The sequence below is a fragment of the Neoarius graeffei genome, chromosome 2, assembly GCF_027579695.1.
Source record: "Neoarius graeffei isolate fNeoGra1 chromosome 2, fNeoGra1.pri, whole genome shotgun sequence".
Lineage (NCBI taxonomy): Eukaryota > Metazoa > Chordata > Actinopteri > Siluriformes > Ariidae > Neoarius > Neoarius graeffei.
The window spans coordinates 73,408,761-73,429,532 of NC_083570.1; the positions used below are offsets into that span (position 1 = coordinate 73,408,761).

Sequence of the window (20,772 nt, forward strand, 5' to 3'; positions counted from 1 at the left end):
TAGATGCAATGAAAGCATTTGATCGTTTGGAATTTAATTATTTATGGTCCGTTCTTGAGCATATGGGCTTAGGCCCTGACTTTATTAACATGATCAAAGTACTATATTGTAATCCTAAAGCATATGTGTTAACTGGACAATTATGCTCACGTTCTTTTTCTTTGGGAAGGGGTACGCGTCAGGGCTGCCCACTTTCACCATTGTTATTTGCTTTGTCATTAGAACCTTTAGCTCAGGCTGTCCGTCAATCAGAGCAAATTCTACCGATTAATGTAAGAAATACATCTCATCATATCTCTTTGTATGCTGATGATATTCTTTTGTTTGTAAATGACCCTGTTTCGTCAGTGCCTCATATTCTGTCATTGTTTAATCATTTCAGTGATCTTTCAGGTTATAAGATAAATTGGGACAAATCTTGTTTTCTTCCCTTAAATTTTGACCCTGTCTCCTTGCTTCTTCCTAGCACCGCACCTACCGTAACATCATTTAAATATTTAGGGATAGACATATACCCCTCATTGCATGATATTGCAAGCAAAAACTTCAAAAAAATTCTTTCTGAAGTCAGTACAGATTTATCAAACTGGTCATGTTTGCCTAAGTCATTATATGCACGAATTTCTGTAGTTAAAATGAACGTTTTGCCACGGGTTAATTTTTATAGTGCAATGATACCCTTACCACCCCCTGCACACTTTTGGGACCACCTCAACTCCATTCTAAGGAAATATATCTGGAATGGGAAACGTGCTAGGATTAGGCTGTCCACTATGCAACGCTCTAGGGAGGATGGAGGTTTATCTTTTCCTGACTTTAAAGTTTATGCCCAAGCATTTGTGTTGCGCCCCATATCAGTCTGGTTTAATTTAAATAAAAATGTGGCATGGAGAGCTATTGAAGAGTCAATGGTCACCCCCTATAATTTAAGAGATTTGGTTTTTTGCAATGTTCCTACTCGGCAATGCGCCCTTCGTTTTGGTCCAATCATAACCCATTTGTTATCCACTTGGAAGGCTGTAGAAAGACAAACAGGATCTATATCAAAATGGCATCATCACTTTCCACTTTTTAATAATAATGGGTTTCTGTCTGGGAGTACCCCATTTAGATCTCCTCAATGGTCAGAGTGCAACATCACAATTCTTGGAGACCTGTATGATGACAAAGGCTTAAGAACGTTTCAGGACCTGAAGTCGAAATACAATATACCGGCCTCTACTTTCTACTTATACTTACGCATCAGATCAGCTCTTAATGCTCTTGGTGTTCCTCTTGACACAAAATTACCAGTGCATAGTATTCGCAATGTTATATATTTCAATGACTTCATCCCTTCTTCTGCTTCATCTATTTACTCCTTTCTGATGAAGAAGTTATACAAGCCTCTTGGAGTTGTAGCAGTTTGGTCAAAAGATTTAGAATGTGACCTGAAAGATATCTTTTCTGATCAGACATGGGAGACAATCATTATGTCATCTAAGAATCCTAATCATCAAATGATTCATTGGAAACTAGCACACAGAGTATATTTAACACCACTTAAGCGATTTCATATGCGTCTCACTACCTCACCTAATTGTACTTTGTGTTCAGATGGAAAAACTGAAACATTTTTACATTTTTTTTGGGAATGCTCAGCACTGGTACCTTTCTGGCAATGGCTATCTGTTGATATTTCAACTCTGATAGACACAGATATTATTATAACTCCAAGTCTATTTTTTCTAAATGATTATTCCAACTTCTCACTGACGCTTTTCCAGAGCAGCCTACTTTTGGCTGCTTTTACCGCAGCCAAAAAATTGTTAATCAGCCGATGGAACCCCCCACATGTTATGTGTAGACGTCTATGGGCTCTAAGTTTACTTGATATTATATCTATGGAACTCTCAACAGCCCGTATACATGGTGCCAGATCGCAAACTCTAAAGAGGTGGAACCGTGCTTTTGATGAGGTCAAAACCTTTATTTCTGATACTCATGTTTAAGGTGCTGTGTACAGTTGCTCTGTAACTTTTTTTTTTTCCCCTTCTTTTTTTTTTTAATTTATTTACTTTTTTGCTGGAAAATATGTTTCGTTTCTATACACTTGTATACCAATGTACTTTAAATGTTTATATAACATGTAAGATTACAGATGCTCACCACTGGGTTGGGTTGGGGTGGGGTGGGTGTGAAGTGTTATACCTCTGTATTTGTGTTGATTATGAATATGTGCATCATTATAAAATAAAAACAATTGGTCAAAAAAAAAAAAAGAATAGAACATAGATGACATATCAAATGTTTAAACTGAGAAAATGTATCATTTAAAGTGAAAAATTAGGTGATTTTAAATTTCATGACAACAACACATCTCAAAAAAGTTGGGACAAGGCCATGTTTACCACTGTGAGACATCCCCTTTTCTCTTTACAACAGTCTGTAAACGTCTGGGGACTGAGGAGACAAGTTGCTCAAGTTTAGGGATAGGAATGTTAACCCATTCTTGTCTAATGTAGGATTCTACTTGCTCAACTGTCTTAGGTCTTTTTTGTCGTAGCTTCCGTTTTATGATGCGCCAAATGTTTTCTATGGGTGAAAGATCTGGACTGTAGGCTGGCCAGTTCAGTACCCGGACCCTTCTTCTACGCAGCCATGATGCTGTAATTGATCCAGTATGTGGTTTGGCATTGTCATGTTGGAAAATGCAAGGTCTTCCCTGAAAGAGACGTCGTCTAGATGGGAGCATAAGTTGCTCTAGAACCTGGATATACCTTTCAGCATTGATGGTGTCTTTCCAGATGTGTAAGCTGCCCATGCCACATGCACTAATGCAACCCCATACCATCAGAGATGCAGGCTTCTGAACTGAGCACTGATAACAACTTGGGTCGTCCTTCTCCTCTTTAGTCCGAATGACACGGCGTCCCTGATTTCCATAAAGAACTTCAAATTTTGATTCGTCTGACCACAGAACAGTTTTCCACTTTGCCACAGTCCATTTTAAATGAGCCTTGGCCCAGAGAAGACATCTGCACTTCTGGATCATGTTTAGATACGGCTTCTTCTTTGAACTATAGAGTTTTAGCTGGCAACGGCGGATGGCACGGTGAATTGTGTTCACAGATAATGTTCTCTGGAAATATTCCTGAGCCCATTTTGTGATTTCCAATACAGAAGCATGCCTGTATGTGATGCAGTGCCGTCTAAGAGCCCGAAGATCACGGGCACCCAGTATGGTTTTCCGGCCTTGATCCTTACACACAGAGATTCTTCCAGATTCTCTGAATCTTTTGATGATATTATGCACTGTAGATGATGATATGTTCAAACTCCTTGCAATTTTACACTGTCGAACTCCTTTCTGATATTGCGCCACTATTTGTCGGCGCAGAATTAGGGGGATTGGTGATCCTCTTCCCATCTTTACTTCTGAGAGCCGCTGCCACTCCAAGATGCTCTTTTTATACCCAGTCATGTTAATGACCTATTGCCAATTGACCTAATGAGTTGCAATTTGGTCCTCCAGCTGTTCCTTTTTTGTACCTTTAACTTTTCCAGCCTCTTATTGCCCCTGTCCAAACTTTTTTGAGATGTGTTGCTGTCATGAAATTTCAAATGAGCCAATATTTGGCATGAAATTTCAAAATGTCTCACTTTAGACATTTGATATGTTGTCTATGTTCTATTGTGAATACAATATCAGTTTTTGAGATTTGTAAATTATTGCATTCGGTTTTTATTTACAATTTGTACTTTGTCCCAACTTTTTTGGAATCGGGGTTGTACAAAGACAACATATCAAATGTTGAAACTGAGAAATTTTATTGTTTTTCTGAAAAGTATTTGCTCATTTTGAATTTGATGTCAGCAACACGTTTCAAAAAAGTTGGGACGGGGCATGTTTACCACTGTATTAAATCACCTTAACAACAGAGTGTTGTTAAAAGTAGAGGTGATGCAACACAATGGTAAACATGCCCTGTCCCAACTTTTTTGAAACGTGTTGCTGACATCAAATTCAAAATTTCTTAGTTTCAACATTTGATATGTTGTCTTTGTACCATTTTCAATGAAATATAGGGTTTCCATGATTTGCAAATTATTGCCTTTTGTTTTTATTTACAGTTTACACAGCGTCCCGACTTATTTGGAATTGGGGTTGTAAATATGATTATACGTAATAAATGTAACTGAAAGACTGAATGTTTATTATGAATATTTATAGTATCATTTTAAACAAAGGGTTGATGGAAAAGCTGTCTTTGAAATGAGTTTTTTCTAGTTGTTCGACAGACTATTCTTCATGGAAGTATACACATTATAGGAGATGTTTGTACAAATTTGGCTTCCTTGCTAGATACTCATGCTCTAGTTCATGTGTTTAACTGCAGTAGAATGCATCAGTAATCAAATCAAATCAAATCAAAGTCTTTACCACGCCATGTGGTGCATAGGGTGGCGCCGATCTCCATTTCCGTAGCCCTCGGCCTCTCGCCTATTACATAGTTAGGGTTACAGTGGGGGGCTAGTCCTCTGGTAACCGCGAGAGTTTGACTCCCCACTTGCATCTGTATTGCACCGTGCCTTGCCAGACGGCAGTAGGTACCATTTTTATGATGGTCTTTGGTATGACCCAACCGTGAGTAGAATTCGCGATCTCCCGATCGAGAGGTGGACACGCTAACCACTAGGCCAACTTGCAGTATGCATCAGTAACCTCAACATTTATTCGTGCTTGGAGTAGTAAAATAATCCCAGGCAAGTTACAACCCCGATTCCAAAAAAGTTGAGACAAAGTACAAATTGTAAATAAAAACGGAATGCAATAATTTACAAATCTCAAAAACTGATATTGTATTCACAATAGAACATAGACGACATATCAAATGACGAAAATGAGACATTTTGAAATTTCATGACAGCAACACATCTCAAAAAAGTTGGGACAGGGGCAATAAGAGGCTGGAAAAGTTAAAGGTACAAAAAAGGAACAGCTGGAGGACCAAATTGCAACTCATTAGGTCAATTGGCAATAGGTCATTAACATGACTGGGTATAAAAAGAGCATCTTGGAGTGGCAGCGGCTCTCAGAAGTAAAGATGGGAAGAGGATCACCAATCCCCCTAATTCTGCGCCGACAAATAGTGAAGTAATATCAGAAAGGAGTTCGACAGTGTAAAATTGCAAAGAGTTTGAACATATCATCATCTACAGTGCATAATATCATCAAAAGATTCAGAGAATCTGGAAGAATCTCTGTGCGTAAGGGTCAAGGCCGGAAAACCATACTGGGTGCCCGTGATCTTCGGGCTCTTAGACGGCACTGCATCACATACAGGCATGCTTCTGTATTGGAAATCACAAAATGGGCTCAGGAATATTTCCAGAGAATATTTATCTGTGAACACAATTCACCGTGCCATCCGCCATTGCCAGCTAAAACTCTATAGTTCAAAGAAGAAGCCGTATCTAAATATGATCCAGAAGCGCAGACGTCTTCTCTGGGCCAAGGCTCATTTAAAATGGACTGTGGCAAAGTGGAAAACTGTTCTGTGGTCAGACGAATCAAAATTTGAAGTTCTTTATGGAAATCAGGGACGTTGTGTCATTCGGACTAAAGAAGAGAAGGACGACCCAAGTTGTTATCAGCGCTCAGTTCAGAAGCCTGCATCTCTGATGGTATGGGGTTGCATTAGTGCATGTGGCATGGGCAGCTTACACATCTGGAAAGACACCATCAATGCTGAAAGGTATATCCAGGTTCTAGAGCAACATATGCTCCCATCCAGACGACGTCTCTTTCAGGGAAGACCTTGCATTTTCCAACATGACAATGCCAAACCACATACTGCATCAATTACGGCATCATGGCTGCGTAGAAGAAGGGTCCGGGTACTGAGCTGGCCAGGCTGCAGTCCAGATCTTTCACCCATAGAAAACATTTGGCGCATCATAAAACGGAAGCTATGACAAAAAAGACCTAAGACAGTTGAGCAAGTAGAATCCTACATTAGACAAGAATGGGTTAACATTCCTATCCCTAAACTTGAGCAACTTGTCTCCTCAGTCCCCAGACATTTACAGACTGTTGTAAAGAGAAAAGGGGATGTCTCACAGTGGTACACATGGCCTTGTCCCAACTTTTTTGAGATGTGTTGTTGTCATGAAATTTAAAATCTCCTAATTTTTCTTTTTAAATGATACATTTTCTCAGTTTAAACATTTGATATGTCATCTATGTTCTATTCTGAATAAAATATGGAATTTTGAAACTTCCACATCATTGCAATCCGTTTTTATTTACAATTTGTACTTTGTCCCAACTTTTTTGGAATTGCGGTTGTACAAGAACTGTATAAAAATTCTGCTCTTTATTAAATCTAAATATAAAATGGAATGAATTGTCCAACAGTTGGTGAATATTACTTCCCTGGATTGCTGTGACTTATACTTATGCCCTGTGGGAGTTTACTGTACCAGCTCTTACTCCAAAACCAAGCCTTTCTTCAACAACAACAACAGAAAAAAACTTAAACCAACTCTGAGTGGTGAATGCTTTGAGGTGTGATGATCTTTATCAGCAGAAGAAATAAATCACCTATTGTATCAAAAGACAGATGACTGAATAACAGGAGCCAGTTAGAGCTCTCTATAAAACTTCCTACTAACGCACCTTTACGGGAGCAAGGCACAGTGATCCGAACAAAGCTGGCAGGGCTGTTCACAACTGAGAAGGCTTCCACTAGGTAATACGCCTCAGCAGACCAGTTCAGGTATACCCCTGTCCTCCAGTATATTCGATTTGGCCTCAAAGCTTTCTCTGGAAGCAATCACAAAATTGATGGAGTTTATAACATTAATAATGCTTACAAAAAAGAAGTTTATTCAAGTGTGCTTCTAGTATACTTCTTTTAAACTAAGAGAGTATGCTTTCAGTTTACTTTTTATTTACTTATCAGAGATATACTTAATAAAAAGTTATACATAAGTATACTTGGCTTATAGTGAAAAGTATATAGAAAAGTCTAAGTATATTCAGCTTATACTTAAACTTTTTGATCAAGATATACTTAACAAAAGTGTAATAAAAGTATTAAAATATTTGTGCCTTATGTTTAAGTGTACTTGCCCTGTAATTGTGTTTCAGCATTGTTGACTCTTAGGTATGTCTGTGGTTCCATGTAAGTTTTTTTTTTTAATTTCTCTTGAGTGGGATAATTAAATTTTATTTATTTATTTATTTATTTATTTAGCTTTAGAGCTTGGATGTCAATTTCAGTTGTCATTGCCATGTTTTTATACTTTGGCATTTAATACAATCTCATCTCATCTCATTATCTCTTGCCGCTTTATCCTGTTCTACAGGGTCACAGGCAAGCTGGAGCCTATCCCAGCTGACTACGGGCGAAAGGCGGGGTACACCCTGGACAAGTCGCCAGGTCATCACAAGGCTGATACATGGAGACAAACAACCATTCACACTCACATTCACACCTACGGTCAATTTAGAGTCACCAGTTAACCTAACCTGCATGTCTTTGGACTGTGGGGGAAACCGGAGCACCCGGAGGAAACCCATGCGGACACGGGGAGAACATGCAAACTCCACACAGAAAGGCCCTCGCCAGCCACAGGGCTCGAACCCGGACCTTCTTGCTGTGAGGCAACAGTGCTAACCACTACACCACCATGCCGCCCTCATTGTAACTTAAGGTACAAAACACTTGCTGTCTCCTGGTAGTGTGCATGAAGTAAGGGTTAGGGCTAGAAAACTAATAGTAGACCTGGAAGGGTAATTGCAGTATACTTCAAAACTAAAAAGTGGACTAGATGTATATAGGGAGGGAAAGTAATCTCATCGCCCCTTACTGGATGTGTTCCAACCTCTATGGCAAAATGAATGGGAATACCTTTTCAAAAAATTACATTTCGGGTTACACTTCAAAGCTAAGACAATGGCTTCCATATGTTGTGCATGTCGGGCAGCTCTATCGATCCTGATAATCATACTTTATTTTTTCCACCGATTTGAATTGTTTTGAATGTTTTTTAATAAGCTGATCAAAGACTACACGGACCCGACATCACATATGAGACGTCACAGCAAGTCTAGCGCCTTTCCAAATCTGTAGCAGGTAGCGGCCGACGAGTAGCCTACATCAACATGCCGATTTGTATAGCGTGGTTGGCGGAGTATTTCTGTACCAATAAGAAATGCATCCCTCGTGGGGATAACCATTACAGATCAGGGCATGTAGTCAATTGCCGGTGGTTGCAGTCTGGTGCAAAACATAGCATGATCAAAATACACAGATCTTCCCAGTCGTGGGATCGCTAAGCCTACTGCTGACGTAATATGAGCGACTCTGACTAGACAGTTTGGTTGTAGTCCGTTTCTGACAGGTTAGGCGCAATTTTGATCTTTTAAAAGACAGCGAAATTTTACCTGATACTTTCACAGTTAGTAGATAATCCCAACATATACAACATATTTTTGGGGGGTGTACAAGTTCCACGTCATGACTTCGTGGGATTTTTTTTTTTAATTGGGTCTATGGGATTTTCAATAGTATGGCTCTCGGCTTAGGAACGCTACCACTAGGATCGCTGTGTTTCACTTTCCCTCCCTATAACCAGTAACTAATAGTATATTTCCGATATGCTATAAAGTATACTTTTATAAACTAAAAAGTGGACTAGAAGTGTGTAACAAGTAAACCAAAATACATTTCAAGTATACAACAAAGTATACTTTAGTGAACTAAAAAAGTGGACTAGAAGTGTAAAACAAGTAAACTCATAGTATATTTCCAGTATACTATGAAGTTTGCTTTTGCAAACTAAAGAGTGGACTACAAGTATAGAACTAGTAAACTTTATACTTGTAGTATACTTGAAGTATACTACAAGTACACTTCTTGCTGTGAGGCGACAGCACTAACCACTACACCACTGTGCCGCCCTCATTTTAACTTAAGGTACAAAACACTTGTCTCCTGGTAGTGTGCATGAAGTAAGGGTTAGGGCTAGAAAACTAATAGTATACCTAGAAGGGTAATTGCAGTATACTTCAAAACTAAAAAGTGGACTAGATGTATATAACCAGTAACTAATAGTACATTTCCGATATGCTATAAAGTATACTTTTATAAACTAAAAAGTGGACTAGAAGTGTGTAACAAGTAAACCAATAGTACATTTCAAGTATACAACAAAGTATACTTTAGTAAACTAAAAAGTGGACTAGAAGTATAAAACAAGTAAAGTCATAGTATATTTCCAGTATACTATGAAGTATGCTTTTGTAAACTAAAGAGTGGACTACAAGTATAGAACTAGTAAACTTTATACTTGTAGTATACTTGCAGTACAAAATAAAAAATACTAGCTGTATACTCAAAGTTTACTTCTCTTAGATTTAAAGTATACTTTTTATGAACTAAAAGTGGGCCAATTTAGTCCTAAAAAGTATTAGATTAGATTACTTACAAGTATACTGTAAGTGCATTGATATCAGTATACTTGGTACACAAAAGTATACTTAAGGAAATATACTTTAACTTTACTTAAAGGACATGGGACATGAAACATAAATGCACGCTATATCAGTTTCTTTCCATTAAAAATATGAAATAATTGCATCAACAAATACAAAATTATCTATTAAATTCAGCAAAATCGTTATATTCGTGATGATTATATGGCATTTCTGCTCGAGCTCCGATATGCATATTTTACAACCGGAAGAGCCACTGTCACGTGATCATACGTCACAAAAACTTTCGGGTACAGCACAAGCAGGTAGATGAATATGGAGAAGTGTGAATCGTGATGATGACGAATGCGACAAAATAGTTTTTGTGTCTTGGATGACAAGAAAATTGTTTCGTTTTTAGAGTGTTTAACATACATTGAACATCATGGTGTATTGCGACCTCCCAGTCAGTCAGACGCGCTGTTACTCCTGTTAGCAATGTAGCTAGGCTCAGTATGGCCAACGGTATTTTTGGGGGCTGTAGTTAGATGCAACCAAACTCTTCCGCGTTTTTCCTGTTTACATAGGTTTATATGACCAGTGACATGAAACAAAGTTCAGTTACACACAAATTGAAACGTGGCGATTTTCTATGCTATGGAAAGTCCGCACTATAATGACAGGCGTACTAACACCTTCTGCGCACTTACAGCGCATTGATACCTTCACTCGGAGTTGTACCATTATTTTTTAGACAGGGCGGACGGACCAGGGCATTCGCTCGCCTGGCCGTGCCCGACGAGGAGCGCTCTCGGCTGGCTTGGAAGGCAGACGGCAGCCCCTCCTGGAAGTGTGGTTTTACCATGGGCCTCATGCGGTAAGGATTAGTATTATAATTTTGGGTGTATCAATTATTGATTATCATAATTCTGACTCGTTTCGCCATTTTGAATGTTTTCATCTCGGACTCTGGAAGCATTGTATCTCAATCAATCTCGAAAGATATCAGCAAAAAAAAACTAGCTTGCAACGGACTTTAGCTAGATCTATGATGAACTTTCAATGTATGATACAAAAATAATACTTCTTTCAACAGATCATTAGCCTTTGAGCAGAATTGTTTTTAACTTACCAGGATGTGTTATCGAGCCAACCACTTTCAGTTTCATGGGGATTGAATGAACTCTCACTCTCAGAATCGTCTGACCCGTCAGAGTAAAGACAAGATCCATGTTCATGTGAATTTCCAGCTATCGGTTCGAATTGATAGGGTCTAACTTCACATGTCTGTGAAACATCGGGAATGTCACTGTCGATGGCGTCCATTTCGGTAACCTGTTTACATTAGATACCCAAGCGCTGCCTCCTTGAAAAGTTTTTGTGACGTCACGGGTCACGTGACCGCTTAGCTAATTAACGAATCATTGTTTTACGCTGATGTATAAAAAAGTTGAATAATGTGATGATTTTCACATTTTTGATGCCCTGCAGTGATTTAGATGGCATTTCTTATGTCCTTTATACATAATTATACCCAGAAAAAAATCCATGTCCCATGTCCTTTAAGTATACTTAAAATTAACTTGAAGTATTCCCTTTTTGATAAGGGAAGACACATACATTTATATGTTTTAAATGCTCACAAATCCACATGCATGAAACACACCACCACTGAATTTTGCTTCAGAAACGTTGCTTTTGCTGTTCATACCATTTTTGTGAGCAAGTGTCCTCGTTTTCTTATTTTTTTTATTTTTTCTGGTTAGAAAGATTTCGATGAGAGTATTTCAGCCTGACAGTCTTACCTCTACCCCGGAGCATGAATGATGAGACTTCCAGAAGCCGGCTGATCAGTCTGGACCAGAAGTCCATTGGGAAATAAGGCATCTCATATACCCTCACAATGATCTCTGAATTCTCACAGTGAGGAATCTCAATCACTGGCTTGTGATCAGACAAGCTACACAGAAAAAAAACAAAAATAATAATAATAATAATAATAATAAGAAGAAGAAGAATACAACAAAGCGAAACACAGGACTTTTAAAACATATGTTACATCTAGAACAAGCCTTGGAGCAATAAATGATGCAAAGCATTCTAAACACTGCACATCTCCGGTATATCTCTACAGACTTTCTCCATAAAATCCCAAATTAAGTTTAATAAATAAATAAATAAATAAATAAATAAATAAATAAATAATTCATGCCAGTCTCCAATGAACATCATGCAACAGTCCTGCACTGGATGAATTTTGTAAGTCAGGAATATCTGCTCTAATTTTGGTTTTCTACATTAAATGTTTTAGACCTGAAGATTAACAACTTTTTATAAATATAGTTGAAGCTTTAATGCATAATTTATCCTTTCTTACTTGTGGTACTCCTACACATGGACATACATTTTAATATGATATGCAGAAAAAGTCTTTCATATACTGTAGCATGCAATTTTAGACAATAGAAAGCATACAAAAAAATCTGTACGTGTTCTGAATGGCAGGAACGTCCAGTACATAATACAGACCTGCAGTGCACCAGGAGCTGCTCATCTCCCAAGGGCAAGGCAATTTGTAACTTTTCCAGCAGTTTAAAGTAGTGTATAAGGTGACCTTTTGGGAAGAAGTGGCTCTCACGGAGAAATTTCTCCACAGCTGAGCGCTGCATCACCCCTCTAGAGTTGTCACGCAGGCTCTTGTGAGTGAGAATCTAGAATCAAATAACACAAGACAACGATCATGCGTCTGCCTATTTGGATGTACTTGGTTTATTGTGTATATTCGAGGATATATTTGTGTGTGACCTGTGAGATGGTGTTGCAGAGCCACTGGGGATCAATAAAGTACAAGTCTCGGAGTTGCAGTGCAGGGTCATCAAAGTGCAGGAGCACACCTGGGATTTTACACACACACACACACACACACACACACACACACACACACACAGAATGAGTTAAAAACTAATGCACTAATAGTGAAAGCAATATGTCTGCATGCAAAGAATGAACCTAAAAATTGAGTCACCAGAAGAAACAGACGACCTAGTGACCGAGATTTTTGCAATTTAATCTTATTACCATCTGGAAGGCGATACAGAAGCATGGCTGCACGGACTACCAGACTCAAGAACAGCTTTTATTATCAGGCCAACAGTGTTCTTAACTAACACCTAATCATTCCACACAGCACTGGATCGCCTGCACTTTTCACTTTCACTGTTTACCAGATCACATCACATCTTTACCAACATATCACAAGACTGTGTTTACATATCACCAACATATTTACTGTTTGCTAACATATCACAAAACTCTGTTTACACTGTCAGTACTTAAAGGTAGATGGACTTTCAGATTTTTCAGGTTTTGGTCAAAAAAAGAATTTGTCCTGACACCCAATTATTTTTATTTAGTGGACCGAAAGCTACTGAATTCGAATCACAGACTTCCAATTAGGTTTTTTTTTTTAAATAGAACAATTAATGAATTTAATTTAATTTAATAACGTGGCCCTAAATTCTCCGCTATTATTTCTTGCCTCATTGTGACGCAATCCAAGATACTACGTCATGCATCACGTGGTGGGCTTTCCCCGTTTGCGCAAGGCATTGTGGGATACAAATTTGAAACAGGAGAGAAAAACGGAGAATGAAACAAGAAAGACCGACTACAGTAACGGAAAGCAAGAAGAAAAGACGCTATGTTGCAAAGGAAAGGAAACGCAGGACCAAACTAATAAATATCGGCAGTCAGTGAGCACCTCGGTGTGATCAGCTGTTCGTTTAGCGACAGAATGACGTAACTGTCAGTGCACAGTCAAAGGTAAAACTGTAGATGGCAGTAATGCAACACTGGATGCCAGCTGCCATAAAACCTAAAAGAGGAAGAAGAAAACGACGCCGAAAGGTAAACTTGCACATGCGCACATCGGACTTCCTCGGTCTGCTTGACTGAGCGAAGCGAGCAATTTCATGCACATTATTTGCTAGGGAATCCCCTCCCCAGCCACAGAACGGCCTGGGTTTTTTTGTTTGCTTGTTTTTTAGATATTACAGAAATAAGCGTATATCACACTGACCAAATTTCAGAGGGAACTAAATTTCACTGGTTTTATGAAATCGAAAGGCCGTCTACTTTTAATTTGTCTTCAACAATGCACAATTATTGGTACCCGCACATGTTACTTTCTCCTATGTGCAATACTGGCACTTGTGCTACACACCCCTCCCCACACTAGCCCCCTGAGACAATGCATGCACATTTCTTAATTATTACCTTGCCCGAGTCCCCATGTCCTGGGTCTGCCCCGGGGTCTCCTCCCGGTGGGGCATGCCCAGAAAACCTCTCTTGGGAGGTGTCCAGGGGGCATCCTAACAAGGTACCCGAATCACCTCAACTGACTCCTTTCGATGTGGAGGAGCAGTGGTTCTACTCCGAGTCTCTCCCGAACGACCAAGCTTCTCACCCTGTCTCTAAGGGAGAGCCCAGCCACCCTGCAGAGAAAACTCATTTCTACCGCTTGTATCCGCAATCTCATTCTTTCGGTCACTACCCATAGCTCGTGACCATAGGTGAGAGTGGGAACATAGATGGACCAGTAAATTGAGATCTTTGCCTTTTGGCTCAGCTCTCTCTTTACTACCACAGACCGGTTTAGCATCTGCATCACTGCTGATGCTGCCCCGATCCGTCTGTCCAACTCCCGCTCCCCCTTACCCTCACTCGTGAACAAAACCCAGAGATACTTAAACTCCTCCACTTTAGGTAGCAACTCCCCCCTGACCCAGAGTAGGCATTCCACCCGTTTCTGGCTGAGCGCCATGGCCATGGACTTGGAGGTGCTGATCCTCATCCCAGCCGCTTCACACTCAGCCGCAAACTGTCCCAGCACATGCTGTAAGTCACAGATTGATGAAGTCAACAGGATCACATCATCCACAAAAAGCAGAGACGTGATCTTGCTGCCACCAGACTGGACACCATCCGCCCCTTGGCTGTGCCTAGAAATTCTGTCCATAAAAGTTATGAACAAAACCGGTGACAAAGGGCAGCCCTGGCGGAGTCCAACATGCACCGGGAACGAGTCCAACTTACTGCCAGCAATGCAAACCAAACTCCTGCTCCGGTCATACAGGGACCGAATGGCCTGCAGTAGTGGGCCCTGAACCTCATACTCCTGAAGCACCTCCCACAGGGCACCACGAGGGACACAGTCATTAGCCTTCTCCAGGTCCACAAAACACATGTAGACCGGTTGGGCAAACTCCCATGCAGTACCTCCAGTACCCTTGCAAGGGTAAAGAGCTGGTCCAGTGTTCCACGATCAGGACGAAAACTGCATTGCTCCTCCTGAATCCAAAGTTCGACTATCGACCAGACTCTTCTCCAGCACCACAGCATAGGCTTTCCCAGGGAGGCTGAGCAGTGTGATCCCCCATAGTGGAACACACTCTCCGGTCCCCCTTTTTAAAAAGGGGGATCACCACCCCAGTCTGCCAAACCAGAGGCCCCGACCTCCACGCAATGTTGAAGAGGCGTGTCAGCCAAGACAGCCCAACAACATCCAGTGCCTTCAGGAACTCAGGGTGAATCTCATCCACCCCCGGAGCCCGGCCACCGAGGAGCTTTTTAACCACCTCGGCAACCTCAGCCCCTGTGATGGGCGAGTCCTCCCAAGCACCCTCAGACTCTGCGTCCTCCTCAGACAACATGAAGGTGGGACTGAGGAGATCCTCAAAGTATTTCTTCCACCGTCGGATGATGTCCCTAGTTGAGGTCAACAGCACTCCATCCTCGCTGTAAATGGTAGGGACAGAGTACTGCTTTCTCTTCCTGGGCCTCCGGACAGTTTGCCAGAATCTCTTCGAGGGTGACCAAAAGTCATTTTCCATGGCCTCACCAAACTCCTCCCATACCTGAGTTTTTGCTTCAGTGACCACCATAGCCGCATTCCGCTTGGCCCGTCGGAATCTGTCAGCTGCCTCTGGAGACCCACAAGCTAACCAAGCCCGATAGGATTCCTTCTTCAGCTTGACGGCTCCCCTCACCACAGGTGTCCACCACTGGGTTCAGGGATTACCGCCACGACAGGCACCAACAATCTTGCAGCCGCAGCTCTGCATGTCCGCCTCAGCAATGGAGGTGCGGAACATGGTCTACTCGGACTCAACGTCCCCACCCTCCCCCGGTATGCAGTTGAAGCTCTGCCGGATGTGGCAGTTGAAGAGCCGACAGATGGGAGCCTCTGCCAGACGTTCCCAGCATACCCTCACTACTCATTTGGGCCTGCCAGGTCTGTCCGGCCTCCTCCCCTGCCATCTGATCCAGCTCACCACCAGGTAGTGGTCAGTTGACAACTCTGCACCTCTCTTCACCCAAGTGTCCAAGACATACAGTCGTAGATCAGATGAAACGACTACAAAGTCAAAGTCAATCAAATCATCGATCTACGGCCTAGGGTGTCCTCGTGCCACGTGCACTTATGGACACCCTTATGCTCGAACATGCTGTTTGTTATGGCCAAACTGTGCATGGCACAGAAGTCCAACAACTGAACACCACTCGGGTTCAGATTGGACAGGCCGTTCCTCCCAATCACACCCCTCCAGGTCTCACCGTCATTGCCCACATGAGCATTGAAGTCCCCCAGTAAAACAATGGAGTCCCCTCGTGGTGCACTGTCTAGCACCCCACTCAAGGACTCCAAGAAGGCCGGGTACTCTGAACTATCATTTGGCGCATAAGCGCAAATGACAGTCAGAGACCGTTCTCCGATCTGAAGGAGCAGGGAAACGACCCTCTCATTCACTGGAGAGAACTCCGATGTTAGCGCATCAAACTGGGGGGCTACCAATAGCCCCACCCCTGCCCGGCGGCGCTCACCCTTGGCAACTCCAGCATAGAAGAGAGTCCAACCCCTCTCCAGGAAATTGGTTCCAGAGCCTAAGCTATGCGTTGAGGTGAGCCCAACTATATCTAGTCGGTACTGCTCAACCTCACGCACAAGCTCAGGCTCCTTTCCCACCAGAAAGGTGACATTCCATGTCCCAAAAGCCAGTTTTGTCAGCCAGGGATCAGTATGCCAGGGCCTCCGCCTTTGGTTGCCACCCGATTCACAGGTCGGGTGGCAACACTTGTTTCTATTTTTACTTTAATTTTACTTCCATTTTTATATTTAGGACTTTGAATCTTTTTTTATTGCTATACTGTTAAACTCTTGTAGGGCTCCAATGCTGAGTGACTTGTTTCTGGTTCTCATCTCGTCCAACACATTTCATTGTAAAGTTGACCCTGTGTTAACATACATATGACAAATAAAACCGAACTGAACGGACATATATGAGTATATAGGAACAAAAATATAAGTATTGAAGGCCCTAGTTCTGTATATGGAACTACACAGGTTTTAAGTAAAAACAGTGCAACTTAGACATTCCATAAAAGTACCACACAAAGCTCTATTACGACAATATTAGTTTCTCATGGTGTTCACTGTAATAATGCACATATTTGATGCATCTCCTTTTGTGAAAACTTGCACATCACGTGGACAGACACAAATGAATGTGGCAAAAGTTGCCTTTTTAGGTTCACTGTTGTACAAAGTCAGATTTTTGTGTTAGACACAGAGTGATATGCTCATATTATTGAATCATGAATTTACTAATAGCAGTTTGTTGATGGAATTTTCTCAGGAATGGACAGAGTTTAGCACTAACATTAGTCTGAATCACTGAGTAGCAAACAGTATGTAAGAAATTAAATTACTGTGTAAAACTAATTCTGTCCAAGTCGGTTTATAGTGCAGTTTGACAAGAGCATCTAGCAAAATACAATAAATATACAAACTGCAATTAGACAGGACAGCATGATACAATGTATGATACAATTATAATACAAGACACAGACAGGCAGAATCAGAACACTCTCTCACCCGTCTCACTGAGGAAGCGAACTGCATGGGCAAGTTCTCCCTCCTCAAGTAGCAGCTGGCTCTCCTCAATGAGCTGCAGGAGGCGTTGGTGCCTGAGCACAGGAAACTCAACAGGCAAACGGCTCCGCTCCTGCAGAAGCTTCCGCTCCAGCTCAACATAACAATCTGGAACCAGCTGCCCCATTACCAGCTTCCCCTGGATCTGCAAAGAGAGTGCAAGGCTCTTACATGTGAAAATAACGTATCAAAAAATGTTTAATGGGCCTCTGCATTCAGGAAAAATACATAATTTTCCTTTCCAACCTGTACCTTTGCCAACTTTATTTAACAGAAAAGTCACCTTAAAGCTGCTGGCCTCTCTGGCAATGGCCTTGCGCAGTCTGCTGATAGAGTCAGACTCCTCACAGGCACACAGCATGTGGCGCTCCCGAATGTTTGGAAAAAGCGGCTGGGACAACACCTCCTGGATCTTAAGTGCACACTCCTGTACCAGGTCATCCTCACATACGTCCAAATGAGTGCCAACCAGAATCACAGGAGCAACAGGGGCGAGTGCCTGTAGAAACCAAAGAGGGAGAACAATGAAAGTCTGACAGAAGGCAAAACAATGAGGAGAAAGAACTGCTCAGACACTTTTATTTTTGTAATTGTATATACTTCCCATGCATGTAAATCCACTTTAAAGGGGACATATTGTGAAAAACACACTTTTTCAGTGCTTGTGTGCATACATTTGGGTATCTGGAGTGCCTACCAAACCACAAACTCTAAAATAAGACAATCCAGTCAGTTTCTTTTGAGCTGCCCATTTCAGAAAACGTGCTTCAACAGGCCGTTCAGTGGCGGGTTTTCCAAAAGCCTCTTAAACACTAAGAGCGTCTTAACTAGGAGAGAGAGCATTCATTGTGTTGCTCGCGCTACCATTTAACGATGATCTTTGTGCTGTGATTCTTTTGGGAAACGCAGGCCAGATTTGGTTCCCATTCCTATGTCACAAGCTTATTAGAATTATGCTGTCCCTTTACCTACATACCTCCACCCACAGCTTGAGAACTGCTTTTGCAAAAGAATATTCATGCAGAAAGTGCTACCAGATCAGCCAGTAGAAGAGGAGGGTGGGGTGAGCAGTGGCTCATTATCATTTAAAGGAACAGGCACTGAAATCAGCTGTTTTGAAAAGGACTGTTTAAAGTGCATATCACGGGTAAATTCAGGAGCAAGATCAATGTAATTCTCCTATTTTATATTAAACTTTGGTCAAATATCTGTAACATTCTGCATTTTTTTTTATCTTGCGCAACACCAGAAAAATTCAGTTGAAATCAAGCCATTTGAGGCGAATTGGTCCACCTCTGAAAAAACAGATTAGATTAGATTAGATTAGATTAGATTAGATTAGATTAGATTAGATTAGATTAGATTAGGGGTCACCAAACTTTTTTCTCTGGGGGCCACATTGTCGTTCCTAACTGTGATGGGGGGCCGGGGTCGGGTCAACTATATAACATAGAATTGTATGACCCAGACAAATATGACCACCAGCAGGCCTCATTGTGTAGTAGAGATTACTAGCCTGGCACAGCCATCCCCACTACTATATCCACACTACTATATCAACACTTGATTCCTGGCACATCTTTGTTTATCTTTACTAGTGGTTTGCAAAAGTAGTAATCGAGTCTTTACACTTTGTTTTAATTTGAAATAGCACAGACATTCCATTTATTTATTTTCTAATAAAAATAACATCAAAGCTGTCAAGGTAAGAAACATCTGCCTAGTTGAGGTGATTGACACTGGCAAAGGTGAGTGGAAAATTATAAATTGTAGGTAGGCCTGTTGATATTATTAATAATATTAATAATAATTGTGTGCAGCACTTAATAAAGGTCAAATAAATAGGCCTATAAAATAAATAAATTAAAAAAACAGTGAAATTATAATAATATGAGCAATAGCTCAATAGATCACAGCAGTTGTGCTGTGTCCTGCACGTCATTGCTCTCATCCATGGCCAAAGCAAAAAACTCGCATTCTGACGCTTTCTTATTCAGCTGGTCATACACGTTGTCCCCCAAATCTTCGGTTCGCCTGGTCATAGTAGGTGCGGAGAGACTCGCCGCGTTGAGCGCATCCTTCTTGTTGGGACACACCTCCTCGGCCACAGCAAGCATGCATACTTTAACAAAGTCCCCATCAGTAAATGGCTTTCCATGGGTAGCTAGTAGGTGAGCTACCTTATAGCTAGCTCGGACAGCAGCCTGGTTGATCTGGGTTTGGTGAAGGAATACATTCTGTTGTGCAGCCAGTCCGCATTTCATCCTCCGAATCCTGTCTTCTCTTGTTTGCCCTCGCAAACTAGCATACTCTTTTGCCGCTTTTCCACTACCAACGCGGCTGAGTTGGGCTGAGCCGTGCCGTGCTGAGTTGGGCTGAGTCGAGCTGAGTGGGGCTGTTGGAGTTGCATTTCGACTACAACCGCGCTGAACCGTGCTGGCTGGAAGTGGGTGGACGCATTGGGTGGAGTTAGCGAAAGTGGGTGGACGTCAGGTGATGTCGTTAGGCGGCGCAAACAGTGACATCAGTGACCTTTTAAGTGGTAGTCTCACGACCGGGATAGTAAACAATAAACATGGAGGACATGGAGTCGTTAGTGTTGCTGGTCTTGGTGCTGTGGCTTGTTGTCGCCGACAACGCCAACAGATACTGGCAAGAGCGTATAGATGAGGCGAGGCGCATAAGGCTTCATAATTCTCGTAATTCTCCTTCTTCCGGGTTTACGGTGTTTACAGATCCCAGCGTGCTCGCGGGGCGTGTGGACACTCCTCCTCACCAATCAGTGCACAGGGGAGTGTCTCCTCACGCCCCTAGCCCCACTCAGCTCGGTTTGGCTCGCTTCAGCCCCACTCCAAAACCGTGCGAGTTTTGGGGGCTGAGCAGGGCTGAAGCAAGCTGAGTGGTGCTGTTCTTAGATAGTCGAAACGCGAGCCATGTCGGGCTGAAGTGAGCTGAAGCGAGCTGAAGTGAGCTGAAAAAGGGTAGTGGAAAAGGGCCATTTGTGGCGGGTTTCGTAGTGACGACGCAGATTATATTCTTTGAAAACGACACACTTTCTTTACATACAAGACAAACTGCACGGTCCTTACACTAAACGAAAAAAATAATCAGTGGTCCACTGTTCTTTAAAAACTCTGTACTCTCTGTCAACTTTTCGCTTACCGCTAGCCATTTTGCTGTCCTGAACACTGACAGTTCTCTGCGTATGCGCTGCCTGTCACTGCTTGATCGCGAGCATATGACGAAAATTCAGAAAATATGAATAGTTCATTTTATAACTAAATATCAATTTTAATTGATAAAATCAACCAAATACAAG

The 20,772-nt window shown here is 41.7% G+C and overlaps 1 protein-coding gene across 6 annotated transcripts in view; it reads right to left on the minus strand.

Annotated features, from left to right (window-relative positions):
- lrrk2 (leucine-rich repeat kinase 2) overlaps positions 1-20,772 on the minus strand; it is an 84,121-nt gene that overhangs the window by 19,046 nt on the left and 44,303 nt on the right. For all 6 annotated transcript variants that reach the window (XM_060914932.1, XM_060914930.1, XM_060914929.1 and 3 more), the window contains exons 31-36: positions 17,737-17,952; positions 17,397-17,598; positions 12,269-12,357; positions 11,993-12,174; positions 11,269-11,423; positions 6,662-6,808 (exon numbers count right to left, since the gene is read on the minus strand). In XM_060914932.1, the coding sequence (XP_060770915.1) occupies positions 6,662-6,808; positions 11,269-11,423; positions 11,993-12,174; positions 12,269-12,357; positions 17,397-17,598; positions 17,737-17,952 (991 nt within the window). The remainder of the gene's footprint in view (positions 1-6,661; positions 6,809-11,268; positions 11,424-11,992; positions 12,175-12,268; positions 12,358-17,396; positions 17,599-17,736; positions 17,953-20,772) is intronic.